This window comes from Liolophura sinensis, chromosome 7 (genome assembly GCF_032854445.1).
Source record: "Liolophura sinensis isolate JHLJ2023 chromosome 7, CUHK_Ljap_v2, whole genome shotgun sequence".
Classification (NCBI taxonomy): domain Eukaryota; kingdom Metazoa; phylum Mollusca; class Polyplacophora; order Chitonida; family Chitonidae; genus Liolophura; species Liolophura sinensis.
In genome coordinates, this window is record NC_088301.1 from 35,417,145 (window position 1) to 35,435,526 (window position 18,382).

The following is an 18,382-nucleotide window of genomic DNA, read 5'->3' on the forward strand; positions in this document are numbered from 1 at the left end:
GTTAATTAGAGTAAAATTTAGTCCAAACTACCAGTATGTACGAAACAGTGCTAATGCAGCGCTGAGCATTATCCCAGTGAGTTGACTGCCTGTTCAGTTACGCGAACATAATGAACAAAAGTGCAGGAACTTTGACGGAGTGGACCCATGAGCTTAAACACAGGTATGGTCTAGCACAAGTGTAATGTGTTCAAAACATCAACTCTCAGTATATCACTATCATATAGTATACATTGCAATATGGACAATCGTTTTATATATGGCATCAGTGAACTGAAACGTTATGTATATTTACATGGAGAGACGGAAACAGAAGTAACAGAAAACAAGCTTACAATTTGTGTTATTTAATCCATCAATTTTCATTTATATTTCACATTTTATAAACATAAATCATTTCAATGTTGTACTATGTACATCTAGTATGGACCCCAATACGGGGGCAAATATCAATTGCACGGATTGCAGCACGCTGTAATACCATCCCAGAAACAAAACACACATGCGTAGATTTTACACTTTTTCATTCATTAAACATTCCATACGAGGTAAATTGATCCATAAGAAAACGTAAGAATAAACCAGATTTCGCCCAATGTCTTTAAAATCTATACATCTGATCCCGAAGTAAGTTTTAGTATTATATAAGAAAACAGAAAAATACGTCACTATGACTATGAACATGATATCCAGTAGAATAAAACGACGTACTAATGAATCAACCACTAAACCATTAAATTTTGTAATAACAAATGAAGTCAAAGAAAAACAAATCATTATGAATGAATATCCAGTCGTTGCTTACGTCGTCATAATCTCCAGAAAACAGACGCTCATCTTAAAAACACAACCCTGAGATGCTTGAATTAAAAACAAAATGATGCCACAAAGCCATCAATTGACGGCGCCGTTTTGTTTGATTTTTCGCTTTTGTAAAATCTGGATGAAATAAAACTAACACTACTGATATCAATGACAATTCACACATTCCTTTCATTCTGCGCCGATTGCTCAGTTAGAGAAAATCGTCTTTTTCTCCGGTCATTCAGTATTTATACCTCTGTACATATATATATATTTATATATTTTATGCTAGTATACCGTATATAAAAAAATCTGACTTCAAAAGTTGTCCCACTCAAGACATCTGTCGACATAACAAAGATAAACGCAAATTGAAGCTTGGGTCATGAAATATCCAAAGAAGAAAGAGAGAGACTTACAGTGTCATTGTTTTCAAATATTATACCATCAACAAATGGAAATGATAAAAATTTAAAAACAACGACACATCATGAAAGAATTTAATATGGGAAGGCACTTGGCACTTTCAATCAGCTCTTTAATTATGGTTGCGCCAAAATCCCTCTATTGACATTACTGCCATGTATAGCCAAAACAGCACTGATAAACAAAATATGACCTCTCTCAACTGTTATATGACACATTCTCTCAATCAGAAAAGTATAAAACTGGCAATTTCTCATTTCAGACAAAAGCTTACCTCCGTCGTATTAGGACAAAGTTACACTAAACATGTAAATTACAAAGGTGAACTGTGTCTGTGTGGTTTTAGAAACCATAGTTATATTAAGAGAAGCACTGAAAGCATGAAGTTGTGATAATCCATATTTCATGATATTAACTGCTTACACATAGCCACATATATGCATTAACTGAAACATGGTAAGCCAACTAGCGGAATGCACAGCGTAATGTAATGAAGCACAAGTATATGCTGACGCTGACCTATCCACAAACGTTATGCCGGGACTACACTAAATGATATAAAATTCTACACTGAAGATGCTTCAATGCAGAAATTTAACTGTCCCTAAATATTTTACAAGAAAATGCATGCATGTGTTGCGAGACATGTCAAATAATTATTTCAAGGGTTATTTGCAAATGATAATATTCTTATGGAATGATTCTTGAAAGTGCAACGGATAAAAACACGTTTACCTACATTACAAATGTAACAATGACGTAGACAGCACACTCAGGCTTTGTCACACATGTACGGGTGACGTAGAAAACACTATGATGACAATGCAGGTAAAAATCTCCCACCGCTATCAAACAGGAACGGTAGACCAAGTGACTATTTTTGATGACGGAAATACTGTTGGAGAAACCGACGTGTCGAGTCGATGCGAGACAATATGGTTCCACAGCTCCTGAGTAATAAGGTGTCCTTCTGTCACACATGAACTGTAAGCTGCGTGTCCCAGATATCGCACAAGCAGTTAAAGTCAATTGAAACAATAAAAACAAAATCTTCCCTATCGTCTAGATCTGTAAATTTTATGTCCAGAATAGGTCTGGAATCGCACGGCACCTCCGACACATCTTTTTGTCTTAACTGTTTACTTTCCCCCTAATATGGCGTCACTTTCGGTTTTCGTCTTTCATGTTCTCCGATTTAGTTTTTCCAGATGACTCCAATGGACCACCAGAGGATAACTGTGAGTTCTGGGACGACGGATAGTTTTTGTCCAAAAACTTGAGCATTTCGTTCAAGTAATTTTGAACTGCAGTCAAGGAGGCTACTACAGCAGGGGAGCCAAATCCATGAGTTATCATGCTGAAGTGAGTCAAGTGTCTCTGGATGCTGGGATCTAGGATCATTTGAGGTCTTGTGTTTCCTAATGGGGTACGGTCTTGATTCAGGAGATCCGTCAATTCCTTCAGCATTTGTCTGTGAAAATCAATTTAAAACCTAATTAGCATGAGTTTTATATATTTGTAAAAATACATCCAAAAAGAATTACACAATGTAAGATTTATCAAAACAAATATATTTTAATTTAAAGATTAAGATGAATGGGTTAAAATGAGTAAGATGCGCGGCTATGAAACAGGTAGTAAAGTTATTGTTCAAATACAAGTATTAGAATGTCTGTAATTAATAATAATGGTAATAATAGTAGCAATTATACACTAGCGTTTAAGTGATAAACGTGCATCTTACTTTGAAGCCAAGATCATTTGCTTCCGGCTCTGGATCTCACTTGGCTCTGTGTACTGCCGACAGTTATATTCGGCGCATTGCCGGCCTGGAAACTCCGTCTCACAGAGATACCCATAATCCCTTGCCAGACGGACGGCTTCGCCTACAAATATAGGAAACATCAATTAATTTCCAGGAGGCATTTACAAAGATAGAACAAGATAACGTTTAGATACACTGGTCACACATAACACATTTTGGGTTTATATTAAATTATTAATACAATTTTAGCTGTAAAGCTTAATTTCATCTGATGGATGTATTTGAAGCTACATGGAAGTAGGGTGTAGGAAGTGTTCTCTTGTGAATAAATAAGAAAAATATAGTACAGATTCATTGTCGTTAAGTAAATAACTACACTAGGATCGTGTTGAATAAATATTTTGCTCTCAGACTAATATACCATAATACTATAGTGTTTGTTTTGGAGCAAATAAAGCAAAAGTCTGTATGCGTTCATCTTTCTCGTTTCACTGCCATTTTTTTAGGCCTTCGAAAAAAAGAAGAGTGTGCCAATCGAATTTCCCAGCTGCATGTCTGTATTTAAATCAGCACATTTTCAGAAACGTGGCAATTAGCAAATGCAACGAATCACATTTTGAAGATTTTTGTGTTTTTTAATCTTGACCGAGACATGAGCCACCCCTCAGGCGGTTTTGCGAGGAGTTGAAGCCTCAGGCTAGGATTGTAGCCATGTGCATAACGCTTCCGTGAAATCTGACCAGATAACGGCACAGATTTCGTTTACCATAGGATTGCGTTTTTAATAATCGCCTGAAGTTTTATTACATAAGCTCCTTTACGCCATCAGTTTGGAAGGGAATGAAGTATTGAAAGCTTTAGTGTGAACGTTGCCGATTAGATAACTTAAACTGGAAAGCTTCTGTAATGACAGGCCAGTGGTTTCTGATGTGAGCCACGTCAACCTAGAAGGAGATCAGTCCACAAGCCTCTAATGAACACACCTTGTGTGGCCAGTCTGACTGTCTACTCGAAGAACTTGCTTAACAGAATGGTCCTGAATTACATCCGAAACAGACAAGGCTTGGACATAAAGTTACATCTTTCAAAACAAACTTCAGCACTATCACGTAGCTAACGACTGTTGCATAACGCCTTTCTATGACGGCAACATGGAGATATTGGATATCTCATCCACGAAAAGAAACCTTGACTGAACAGCATCAGTTAATAAGTATAAACAAATACAATGTGGTATGAAAGCTCCACATGAAAGTCCGACGTATTTCTCCCTGCTTATTCAGCCAAATTAAATTTTACATACGGCAGATGCGTTACACTCAGTGGTATAGCCGCTGTGGAAACAAGGCTTTTTGAACCTATCCTCAAAGGCTGTAACAAGGCAGAAGACCAGCTAATGCCAAGGAGGTCGTGTAACAAACAGACCATAATTGTCCCCCAGGGGCCTGGTCCCTGAAATCTGTACCACATGTCTTCGCTGTAAGACCAACACAGAAAGTGCAATCCGCGCTAGAGCCAGACTGAAGTCGTCCAGCGTAAACTTAATCCTCCCGGTGTTTCATTTCGTCTCACGTTATATCGAGCATTCTCGTGTGAAGTGCTAATTGACGGGTTAAAATTTTGAGCGATGAAATTTCGTGACCTCGCGACTAGAAATTACGAGCTCTCGAAAAGCCAGCCTCGTGACATAACGACCTAGAGAAGACCGACTTTGGCACTGGATGACTGAAGGCCTTGTCATGGTCCAGCAGAAAACCATTCATCAAACAGTCATTGAAGGCGATAACTACCGGTGAGAATGGATCAAGACTCGACTGTACGGCGCTAATCCTCGAACGCTACAATGACTTTGCACACGCAGAGAAGCACTGTCCAAACAAGTGCCCACTGAAACCCGGCTGTCTGAGATAGGACGACATGCTGATAGCTGAATATAAATTCAGGGACAACAAGTGCGTACAAAAGTTCGTACAAAACAATACTTCTAGAGAAATGCACCCGCGAGTATTTTGGTGTTATTGTTGTCCCTCAAATGTCCCGGAAATTGCTTAAGATTGCATGTCAATCACATCAGGAAACGCGTCAATACTGTGTCAGGACGCTCCTTAAAATATCGTTTCTAATCCTCATGTTATGAAAACACTCAATGGCTTTCTCTGATATACCTCCGTCAGGCTATTAAACACTCTTCTCATTAAAGAAGCAGTTAACTGAATCAATATGTTTGTTGTGCCTTTAACGTATCGCCACACAAATGCTTTTCAGTCTTCAACACCACCAAAAAGTATCACAGCGGAAGTCGCAAGATGTATTAATTCTCAAAAGTTTACAAAAATCAAATTTCGTTTGCGGGGAAAACATTACTCTCATTGTCATCGCTTGTTGAGGTGTAAGGTATAATTAAATGAAATAAAACAAATGTTCAGCTATATTCGTTAAAATATGACTTAAAGTGAAGTATAACACTACATTATTTATCTCTGGAATCTGTCTGCTCGGGTGTTCGAGTGAGAAATCCTTAACACTTCTGTTTTTGTTTTATGACTTTGATTTTTGCTCGCCACAGGCCAAATGCTAATTATTTCAATGTCACTTTGTTTTGAGCGCCCTCTGAGGCAATACGAAACAAGGTAGCCTTGTTCTACTTTTTAAATATTGCTGCGCGCTCTGCTTGTCTGTAAAAGTCTGCAGTGCAGCGATACCGGTTTTGTCATTCAGGGGCTGATGGATGGGCCATGCTGTATAGGGAGAGAGTTGACATGAAGCCGGTGCTTTTTAAATAAGGATTGGGTTCTGTGGAGTGGAACGACCTACTTATTAAGCTGACTGCATGTTTTAGCACACGAGAGCCGGGAGAACCTCCGTTATAGATTAAATGTTCACTATGATGTCATTAACATGTCATACTCAAAATCTAGTCCACTGGGGTATGTAGATGCTTGCATTGCAGTGGCCACAACCTTTCTATCAGATCTTTGTTTAGTCATTCCACATGAAGTATGAATCAAAAACTCCTGTCTTCTAACAAAAAATAATAAGTAAACATTTTGCAGTTGGGTTATTTAAAGGGAAAACGCGCAAAATATACAATGGGCATTAGTTGGAATATCAAAGGTACAGAATACCTGACGTTTACTGGGGTGAGTTTACAATAAGCCAATAGGTGAAGCAATGCAAATAATCGAACGTTTTCTTTCATTCATGTAGATATCAAAATGTCAACATGTTGGACGTTCCAGAACACTTACCTTCAACTAAAGATGTTAGCAAGGTAACATTAGCCGCTTTCCTTCTTCCCGCCGGAAGACTTAGGCCAATCTTTTCCAATTTCTCGCGAAGAGATCTTCCACCATTTTTCGACTTAGCTCTGGAATAACAAAATATGGACAATTTATAAGGTGTGATTCTCATTATGTGTAGTGCTTTCCTTTGTCTTCATATCGACTCCAGAAGAAAGCCTTCTCAGAAAGTACTGATTAAAAGGGCATTTCGGATGATAGTTTCTGCTTAAACTACCATTATTTGCGAGTATTAGGGACGAAGACTTGTCTTGAAAAGGGGTTGCCAGGTGGTTGCGGTCTCAGTTTCGGGAGGGATATTCCCTTCCAATTATCCCAAATTGCCAGGGCGATGAGGGACTCCCTTTGCGAATCGCACAGCAGGGAGGTGGCATATGAATTACCCAGATCGTTGTAAGTGGTGAGAAGAAAACAAGGCTTGTGGACTATTTTCCCCAGCCTTTCAAAACGACTAAATCGAGAGATACCCCGCTGCGTTTGCAATTCTCAGCGCACTGATTGCCTCAATTCGACTCCGACTCTGGACAATGCCCCACGCACCATGCGCTTGTTTGCAAACTTGTTCCCCCCACCGAAAAACTATGCACTCCTAGTGGTCGTGTTTCACACGTTGCAAAACGACTTTCCGGGATCCTAACAATGGATTGTTGTAAACGGCATTGTGTTGCCTTCTCCAGACCACTGAAGAGTAACCTAATTGTGACTGTCACATGGCCGTTTGTCCAACATGCTAATCGCTCCTTGTTCCGGGCTCACAACTCGATCTGGGTTTTTTTTTTGTGATGTCCAATTTCTTTAAATACAGCCATCAAGGGCTTAGCAACCTGTTCGTTACGACGTTCTAGGGCGAGGTATGATTTGTAACAGCTAACGTAATCAACAAAACATTTCTTGGGGATTGAAGGAGCCGGACATGGTTGTTAGCAAGCCATTAGAATTGTGAACATTATCCAAGTAGCTACAGACTTAGTGGTATAAGCAAATTTCCAAGCAACCCGGCAAAGTTGTCGCAAACCCAGTGATTCCAATTATGCCTGTAACATGTCGGACCTAATGATTATCTGAAAACTGCGCCCTTTTCAATTAATCGTAGGTCAGATGTCCTTTTATATCAAGTCGTATAGCGCGTAAAATGTCTAACTTCTTCACTTCAGTTGGTTCAGTGAAGCGTATGCGAATATTGTGAAATGGAGAGAATGGTGTTTGTAAAGCGTTCCACATTATTTGATGCTCTCATTGTGCCTCCCGAAGCTGGTCTATTCTTCGACGTTCAGTTGCCAAACACTCCACGCCTGCTCACAATTGTGTGAAGACGGTCGGGGGAGACTGAACAAGGCACTTAGGTGGACAAGGGGAGCTGGCTGGGTCGATAGGTAGTATTATTGGGGTCAATGAACACTCAAACCACCTATAACGCAGAATGAATTGCATGATCCCTTCGTGTTGGCGACAGCTCGCTAAATTAGAGCTTTTTGTTTCCTCTCTTCTGCTATTTCGACCTTCATTTCGGGCCGCGGAATGAAAGTGTGTCCTCTAAGTTCAATAGACGAGTAAACAAAGAAGCTGTGAGTGACGGGTCTTTTGGCTAGCTCAATCTCAGCCAATCATTCACTTGAATTATTCCGAGGAGATGGCGGCATTTTCCGGAACTTGCTCATCGACGAGTTAACAAATCAGGGCTTTCTACTCGGCGGACGAAACCAAATTCAGTTTTGTCTCAAGTACGTTGAGATGTTTCGAAACACTTTGATCTCCCCATACCATCTCGGAGGTAGAATGGATTTTTCGCCATAATCCACTTGAATGAGTTTAAACAAGCGTTTATCATTATACTCCACCAACTGTTCGAAATGTTTTGCATTACGTCATCGGTGTCACCATTGAATCCATTTGTCACAGCTTCAATCGAACAATCTGATCATAACTTTTTTATATCAATACATCTGTTGCAATGAAAATGGTGTAATTTTAGCGATCACTCAAATGCGCTATTTATGGTCAGCTAAAACTGAATAGCCAAACAATTCTCCGAAATGTTTTCCTGAATTTAGTTTATCATACATCAAAAAATAAACTGAATTAAGGAGAAAGTTCAATATACTTTAGTGTTTATTTCGAGATAGTAAGGGTATGTTTCCTCCAAACAAGTTGAACTGCAGTTTAAAGGTATTTGATTCAATGAATGGAAATGATTTGGCGACCGACGCGCACTCGAGCGAAACGCGATTCGTCCCTTGACGTGGTGAAAAGAGGCTTTGTGCTAGTAATAATAGAGCGGGTATATCCCTGGAGTCGGCCAAACAACTTGATTATGATGAACAAATAGAGGGGACAACTGAAGCCTATTGTCGATAAACAACATTAGACATAATAGAAAAACCAATAATACTAGAGGACACTGGGGGCCCATGTCTGAATTGGGGATTCTACAAGATACTCCTAAGTCTCAAATGGGGTCTCAAATCTTGCTGAGCGTATGGTAAGAGTGTTAGAGATTCCAACAAGACACTCAACACCCTACACAATGGACAAAGGAGATTGATTTGAGGCCCATGTCAGCGGGATACAGTTTGTTGTGTAGAAGTCCAGTCAGAAGTGTTTAAAACATAGCTGATGTAAAATATTCTTTTAAGAACAGTGATCGGCTTTGTTATCTAATACTGGAATCTCACACAACTGGCATGCTAAGCAGTGTGGTAATACATTGCCCTGAATTTAGTTCGTAAATCGCAGTAGTTTACAATCTGTGATCGGTGTGGTGGCCACAACATAGTTGCTGATATGCCTGAACTGTCCTATATTACCATGGCGATGGAACCTAAGCATCTTCCAGGCGAAGTGCCTATCAAGTGTGGAGCAATAGGCTGAGATAATGTGCCGATAACCGAGTGGAAAATGACCGCTTTGATGTGACACATAAGGGTAAAATCAAGCCTTCAGCTAAATAAGGTTTACCTGCATCATACTGTTCTGCCAATCAGCACGCTCAGTTGGCGAGCCTTATTGTGCATTAGCAGACAGGCGTATTTGACAAGTAGATCGCTTAAGAGTCAAGAAAAGACCAACGCGTTACAGGTCTTTTGATGGTTTGACATAAAAAAACTCACTGCCAATACAAAAAGGAAAGTCCCATGCAAATGGTTGTCATAAAGTTGATTGGTAAATATAGCATTTCATGTTAGATGTATCACGGCTATAACAAAACATATTTCCAATCATTAAATTTCCAAGTTCTGCTCTCTAATTTGAATATTAGTCACTGAATCTTTAAAAATGGTCACGAAATACCATCGTTATGGCTTCGTCATACACTCGGTTTGTCATCATAAAGACTAACTGGTAATTACACCCGTTTGGAATCCACGACTCGTCTTCCTCTCCCCTCGGTCGTTTTCCCATCTCTTCGATCATTTAAACTAAAGGCCCAGAATTAAGTTGTCAGGGATAAACTGGTCTAAATTTAGGCATTTGTATGAGAAATTCCGAGATTTGTAATTGATAAGATATATAACAGAATAGAAGAGGGAGCAAGAAATAGAAGACTGCGCCGAAGTTAGAAGTGCTCATCATCATTTTCGATAAGAAGCATTCGGCTTTTGTAGGGTCTTTTTGACTTCTTTTTGAACATGCGGTTTATTGAGAAGGCATGCAATGTCCTCAAGTTCAGGCAAGGCGTCTGGTGCTACTTCAACACCAATCCTCGCAATATCCCCAATATAAAACCACTTAGTCTAAAAATAGACTGAAGATAGCAAACTAAACAATTTTTTGTTGTCACCTTTGAGCTGCTCGCAAAGTATTTAAAATACACCGATAAGTTATTGAATGCATTCGATTGCTTTGACTTTCGCGAAAACCCATGCAAGGAATCAACAATTCTTACCAAACCCCCCAAAATGTGAAAATTTACTTCGTGGTTTTCGGCTTGTTGTTTTGATGTCTTGCAAACCTCGTGAGTGAAAATCGCATCGATATCAGGACCATTCAAAACACATGTATATAGTAACAGTGTTTAAAAATTTCTTTGTGGACGAACTGTTGGTTCTTTTAGGTTTATTTATTTATTTTTTTAATTTGAGTTTCACGGCATGCTCAAGAATATTTCACTTATACGACGGCAGCCAACATTATGGTGTGAGGAAACTGAACAGAGACCGGGTGAAACCCACAATCATGCGCAGGTAACTGACCGAGATTCCGAGAGGAATCCAACATAAGCTGGACTCACAGCTATGGCAATGGTGAGAGGCTCCTGGGTCACTATGATGCGGAAGCATGCCAACCACTAGGCCATGGAGGTCCCGACTGTTGTAGGTTTGAAAGAGTCATAATCATCCCTAGGCGCGCAACAGTCAAAGCCGGCGCGGCAATCAGGATGTTGAATGGGCTGGGAACTATGGATATCTCATTGATGAGGATCAATATTTGCGCTCAAAACCATTGGATGCTCAAGCACCGAGTCCCAGTCATTGGACTGTCACTGTAGAGGAAATGCTGGAGGAGGTAGTTACTGCATGAATACGATCAAGATGTCCTTATCACTGAGACACAAACATGGCAGCGGGTGACAACTCAGTGGCTGTGGAATACTGTGCGAGGGATGAAATACCTGGAATCTGGAAAGCTGCCTTCCAAGCATTACACCAAGTACTTGCAACTGGAAATGGCACACGATTGCTGCAGATATTAGTTTATAGCAGCTCCGGTTGAGTTTATGTATATATTTATCCTTTTTCAAGCGTTTTAATAATACAGAAGCTATTTTAGTGACTATCAGAAAGAACTTCCACTTTTCGTTGTTTCAGGACAATATAAAAAAAGTCTTACTCACCGTCTGAGGACACCACCGAGTAGGGAAGCATTGAGACATTCGGGAGGGGAGAGACGCCGCTGGACTTCAGCTACGGTCACCTTATATTTGGAGGTGGAACTGAGGAGGGATAGTCGTCCCGGGACTGAGCAGAAGACGTCAGTGGGGGCTGTGGAAACACCGGAGATTAGGATGTCTTTAGGGTGCTCGATTCGCGGCCGTATACCTGCTGAAGACAGCACAGGCACTGAGCTCACAATCGCCTCCCCCTTAACTATTTACATTTAGGAACACCTTAAGGGCGTTAGCCAAGAGCAATAACTTAGTTATTCTCATCAAAGTAAATCAGTAATTTATTCATTATTAACGAATCTGGTTGAGACACTACGGCTGAATGTTCATTTATTCTAAACTAAGTTTAGTTTAAACTTAGTTGGTACTTGATGGTGACTTTGTAGTTAAAGCTGGGCAAACCAGGCTAGTGATTCTAAAAAGTCCTCATTTTGTACGTATCGTTTGAGCTTTTGAAAAGAAAGTATTTGTACACAGACAGACAGACAGACAGACAGACAGACAGACAGACAGACAGACAGACAGACAGACAGACAGACAGACAGACAGACAGACAGACAGACAGACAGACAGACAGACAGACAGACAGACAGACAGACAGACAGACAGACAGACAGACAGACAGACAGACAGACAGACAGACAGACAGACAGACAGACAGACAGACAGACAGACAGACAGACAGACAGACAGACAGACAGACAGACAGACAGACAGACAGACAGACAGACAGACAGACAGACAGACAGACAGACAGACAGACAGACAGACAGACAGACAGACAGACAGACAGACAGACAGACAGACAGACAGACAGACAGACAGACAGACAGACAGACAGACAGACAGACAGACAGACAGACAGACAGACAGACAGACAGACAGACAGACAGACAGACAGACAGACAGACAGACAGACAGACAGACAGACAGACAGACAGACAGACAGACAGACAGACAGACAGACAGACAGACAGACAGACAGACAGACAGACAGACAGACAGACAGACAGACAGACAGACAGACAGACAGACAGACAGACAGACAGACAGACAGACAGACAGACAGACAGACAGACAGACAGACAGACAGACAGACAGACAGACAGACAGACAGACAGACAGACAGACAGACAGACAGACAGACAGACAGACAGACAGACAGACAGACAGACAGACAGACAGACAGACAGACAGACAGACAGACAGACAGACAGACAGACAGACAGACAGACAGACAGACAGACAGACAGACAGACAGACAGACAGACAGACAGACAGACAGACAGACAGACAGACAGACAGACAGACAGACAGACAGACAGACAGACAGACAGACAGACAGACAGACAGACAGACAGACAGACAGACAGACAGACAGACAGACAGACAGACAGACAGACAGACAGACAGACAGACAGACAGACAGACAGACAGACAGACAGACAGACAGACAGACAGACAGACAGACAGACAGACAGACAGACAGACAGACAGACAGACAGACAGACAGACAGACAGACAGACAGACAGACAGACAGACAGACAGACAGACAGACAGACAGACAGACAGACAGACAGACAGACAGACAGACAGACAGACAGACAGACAGACAGACAGACAGACAGACAGACAGACAGACAGACAGACAGACAGACAGACAGACAGACAGACAGACAGACAGACAGACAGACAGACAGACAGACAGACAGACAGACAGACAGACAGACAGACAGACAGACAGACAGACAGACAGACAGACAGACAGACAGACAGACAGACAGACAGACAGACAGACAGACAGACAGACAGACAGACAGACAGACAGACAGACAGACAGACAGACAGACAGACAGACAGACACACACACACACACACACACACACACACACACACACACACACATATATATATATATATATATATATATATATATATATATATATATATATATATATATATATATATATATATATATATATATATATATGACCTTAACAGTGGACATATTAACGGTATGTGAAAACCTCCTATTGATAAAATAATATAAATGTGTTCCCTTAAAATGAGGTAATTCTGAATATTTGTGGGATTGTAAAACTCAGAAATGTAATTTCCTAACATCACAAAACTAACGCCACCAAAACTTAACCAAACAGTGGCCAACGGATGAGAAACGGAATTAACTTATGGGTGTAATTTGGCTACTTTCAGTGTTAGTCACATCAGTATTGATGTTACGGCTGCTCCACTGTTTAAACTCTGGAAACCAAATTAGCACTCAAACTGTGAATCTTTCCAAATTTGGCGCGCCACACTGAAATGTAATTTCAAACTGCATTGTGTATATAGTGAGTCCGAAATGCACATGCCCGCCATTATCAAATATGTAGTCGGTCGAATGGACATGTTCGCGGTGAAAAAAACCGGGGTGGTAATGTAAAGACGCCCTTTGATGTTATAAAAAGACTCGTCTAGGCATCCTGTGCCTCCTTCCGCGTGGACGTGCTTATAAAATTATACCAAGACTTAATAAAATGGCCCGATTGTATAGGCGGCGTCGACTGGACAGGGTGGCAAATACACTGATGCGCGAAAGCCTTATTGGTCTTTACCCAGCTAACAGGCCACAACTTCATTTCTGTCAAGCCGCTCTTTGGACAGACGGTTTAGCCATTCAGCTATAGCCAGCGTTGATGGGTACTCTAGATCTGCATGTTGCATTTTCTCCCAGTAATTCTACAAAATGTGTATCAGTCTTGTAGCAGTCCACCATGGTGCCATCCCTAACAAAGTTAATTTTTTTTTAGAAAGTCACTGAGAAAATGTAATTATCCCCATATTTCGTAGTACACTTTATATCTTACGGACAAAACTGTTCGAAGCACCCAGGGATCAAAAGCGCAAAACATAATTGTAATACTGAGCACCTAGACTAAAGGAAACAGAAAAAGAGTGGCACAAAATTGCGCAGAATAGTTTTGAAAATGCAGTCTCACATAGTATCGTATCAAAGGATGACAAAATAATTGACGAACGAACCTAAGTGAACCGATGTGAATGGACAGTACAGCCCATGGGTCTTATACTCTCCATTTAGACATCAGGCCGTCTTCACCCTTGATGGAGTATAAGAGTGCTCTACAAAAATCAGCCAAATTTGATTTGTGCCATCCATCTGCGTACAGATACTGCCATCGTTTTAAGGAAAGGGGCATCACTAAAGTGCTACAGATAAAGTCTTTTGCGCTCTTAAAACAAAAGCGGCAATGGATCAAAGATTTTATAAAGGAAACAAAAAACACACTGACACACACAAACAAAAGACCCATGTAGACGGTACTAAAAATCAGGTTTCTACATTGGCTGCCTGTTTTAAGACTCTTCAAGTAAGTGGTCTGTTGAAGATGGTGCATTGCAAACACGAATTCAATTTGCCGCTATGCATTTGGAAATTCTATCAGCAAGACACATACTCTAACCAATTATCCCTTTTGTCTTTAGTTGGCTGTAACGATGTGACGTTTCCTTTGATATCGGAGTTTAGAGAAGGTCAGGAGCCGAACAGAAGGAATCTAAAGAGTTTCCCAACCCTAAAAGGATTTAGAAGAGCTCTTGTTTAGGCATCGAATCCCCACAGTTTGTAATTCAATTTGTCCACGGTTGCCTCAGAAGCACTGGGCCAACAACACTTGCCGTGTTCCAAAAACACTGTTTAATTGTACATGGAAACTAAAATGCAATATATGGATTTCTTGTGTAGTTCACGAGCAAACGGTTAGTTTGTCAACTGCAGCAATTAAGTTATCATAACATGATGTGTGCATGAAATGTTAAAATAATATTTATTTACATATGTCTTTTCTCAAACTACTCTGCCTATTCGCCCTTAGCTGTTTACATTGCAAGTATGGAAAATACTAGTAAACTTCGTTTTCATTCAAAAAGTTTGGAAATAAAATAAATGTCATGTACATTTACCGTACAATTACCACCATGCGTAACAAAGAGCCAGACAGGGCAATGCTGACTGATGTATGCATGTCCTAGCTCCTAATATGAATCTCTGATTCTTGAAAAATAAAGGTTTCACTGACATCGATGTATAATTAAATCAAAAATACATTCAAGGTATATTTTATAAATGGCTTAACTGTCACTGACATCAATTGTCAAACCACTTGTTTAGTCTGCATGGCTCGTTACTGACGAGAGGCCTATTTCTGTACTACTTTTGGTATGCAAATGTTGAAACAATTATCGTGAGAAATAATAGTACTCTGGACATGAAAAGGCCACTTAGGTGAGCCTTCCCTAAAAAAAAAACTTGGTATGAAATTTTATGGTTTAAGCTAGAAGCTTGTGGTGAACAAAAGATGAGATTTTACTTTCACTAGCTCTATTTCTGACTTCATCAAACAACTGAAGTCTTTTCTTTCTATGAACAATAGAAGACTCGTAAACAAAGGCACTCGTATTTTGTCACCAATGCACAACATCTAAAGCATAGAGAGGAATGTAAAAGGGAAAACAAAAAGAAAACAACTTCAGAAAACAAAAAAGTGAATGGCCAAATATATTGGCGACTTACACCCAAGGTCATAAAGGTGACAATACATTTAATTGACATCCGTGACTAAATTCTTTTCTTTTACTATCTTTGTAGTTTCATTATTGTGGTTTCTAAACCTGCGCGTAGTGTATGTCTATGGAACTTGTGAATTTACTCGCCAACTTATTTAACATTTTGTCCATGTTGCATATTCCATTTAATACATTTTCCAAATGAAAAAAGCTAAAACAAGTGTTATATTTTTCCACATAATTGTATCATTTATATGATATGTGTGAAGGCCGTTAAAGCTGGCCAAAAGCAAATGAATGATACAGTGTGTTGTCACGTCAGGTGAATAGTCCATTCCTGATCTGTCAGGATTGACGACATACAGGGAGAGAGACGCGGGATGGCTTTAAACATTTGTGATTATAGGGTTACGGGTATTAGCGTGTGACTAGGGGCTATTGTCTGGTCACTGAGTTTGTCCTATCCATCCATGTGCACAACAGTCCATGCCTTCCCAACTAGGCTAAATTGTCGGGTGGGGGGGGGGGAGTATGTGTCTCACACCTTTGGGCCTTAAGGCTGCAAACATGGTGCTGTATTCCCTAACCTTTAAGGGCAACTACGTCATAGTCCTTCAGCATTTACCCGTCCATCTCTTCCACACGGTGTTCCCCAAACCCCTTCAGGGGATTATTGCACTTTCAACTACAGCTTAGCACGCCAGACAGTTACAAAATCTAGCCTGTTCTGGGTATTCCTAAAGCCTTAAGACATCCTGCCCTTTACTCTATAGAAAGTCACACTGCTTCACAGAGAAATTATTAACCAGTTAAATCCGAAAGACAAGAGAAATTTATTATTTGATATATAGAATAATACACTACATAAAACTTATGTAGATGAACGTATCTCTTATATCTAACACGAATGAATAATAAGATTCTATTAATGTACACATTAGGGTATTTATTGTCACTTTTACGCTGCAATCCATACGGCACTGTGCCCTCCAGACTCTCCATGTGTGTTTTACAGAGTTATGTACATATTAATACGTAAGACTTTATAGAGTGTAGGGACTGCCGATCCACAAACCTTATTAACTGTCATTGAGTCCCATGAATATCATACGGAAGTGTCCTATGACAAGCAACAACGTTGGTAAAAAAAATCAGAGAATATATTCCATTCGTTGCTCAGGTTTTTTTAAAATATACATTAGGCCTACTTTTTTCATAGTGAGGTCAACCAGACTCGTTTTATTTCGCATCAGCTTGAAAATAAATGAGTAGATCAAGGCTATTTGTAAATGCAGACCGGCGTCAACTGTGCGGCCCTACACAGAACTCCACCAATATGGTGAAATATCCAACGAAGTAAATAATACACAATTCATTTCATATGTATACTTGTTATAAACTTTGTTAAATTATGGGATACCATGTCATAATTTAGGGAAATTTAGTTTTACAAAACAATAAAATAAACAGTGTGCTTACCTTTACGTATGGACTGATGTACTGTGGTCTGGAGATAAATATGAGTTGGTATCTTCCACATGTTGCTGAAAGAAGACGAGGAGAAAATAATTGTTTTGGCTCAAAAAAAAACAACAATTTAACATGCATAATAATGATAAATCATTCACAGCGTGGTATGCGACTGTATATAGTATGCATGCTATAATTAAATACATGTTTATGTGGCTACTGATATTTTTAACGTGGTATAAATGACCCAACAGATCGAAATTTATTAACATATATTGTAGATTAGATATAACATAAAATCACCACCATGGTTTTCAAGTGTTGTCAACACTGAAAATTGCCAGCTTGTCAGAATTTAACTATGACACGCAGACCATAAAAAAGCAGTAAGTGTAGCCTTGAGACGCATTTTTAACTGTGGCGTACGTTTAGAATTAGCTGTGTAGTATGTGGTGTGATGCGTATGTTCTTTTTTGTTTTTCTTTCAAAAAAAACCTCATAGTTCCAAGTAGAAAATAATGCAATGTGAGTAAAAACCAGATATAATTTTTTCCGTCTGTCGCAATGATGATATGAGACCCTAATATACTGATGGAGAGATAAATATGTCATACATTTTTCTTCAACTCATTATAATCATTACAAGGAAACACGAAATTATTTTACACAGATTTGTGGTAAAATCTATACATGTTATATGTCTTACATATGATTCAGTTTTAATTGACCATTTTAGGTATCAAATCAACGATGTAAATTTATTATGGCTAGTAGACTATTAGGTGAAAAGATGCTAGTGACAAACAAACAAAAATTCACGTTTGTTGTCACTTTATTCCCGGACATTCGTGGAGAATTCCATAGGATTAGATCACTGTTTGTAACTGATTTATTCACATAACATTTTTAGGAAAAGAACTTGAATAGATTTCCTCAAACATTTTTCAGTCGGTCAAAAATCTTACAAACCTTATCTGCAAAATTTACTCAAAGACAGGTATATTAACTGCATCATGCTCACCATGTTTGAAAATATTTCTTCAACATGTGCCCTGCCACAATATTCACGTTTAAGCTAAAAATGTTTCCATAACACTAAATTTTGTAGCCACTAATTCAGGACGTAATTAACTGATATCAATCAGTTTCTA

At 39.6% G+C, this 18,382-nt stretch overlaps 1 protein-coding gene across 1 annotated transcript in view; it reads right to left on the reverse strand.

Annotated features, from left to right (window-relative positions):
* Window positions 1–2,381: 2,381 nt before the first annotated feature.
* The window catches only part of LOC135471774 (transcription factor AP-2-epsilon-like), a 24,581-nt gene continuing 8,580 nt past the window's right edge, over window positions 2,382–18,382 (reverse strand). The window contains exons 3-9 of the mRNA XM_064751108.1: window positions 17,263–17,305; window positions 14,280–14,289; window positions 11,490–11,494; window positions 11,126–11,333; window positions 6,244–6,362; window positions 2,975–3,116; window positions 2,382–2,701 (exon numbers count right to left, since the gene is read on the reverse strand). Of these exons, the coding sequence (XP_064607178.1) occupies window positions 2,392–2,701; window positions 2,975–3,116; window positions 6,244–6,362; window positions 11,126–11,333; window positions 11,490–11,494; window positions 14,280–14,289; window positions 17,263–17,305 (837 nt within the window). The 3' untranslated portion in view covers window positions 2,382–2,391. The remainder of the gene's footprint in view (window positions 2,702–2,974; window positions 3,117–6,243; window positions 6,363–11,125; window positions 11,334–11,489; window positions 11,495–14,279; window positions 14,290–17,262; window positions 17,306–18,382) is intronic.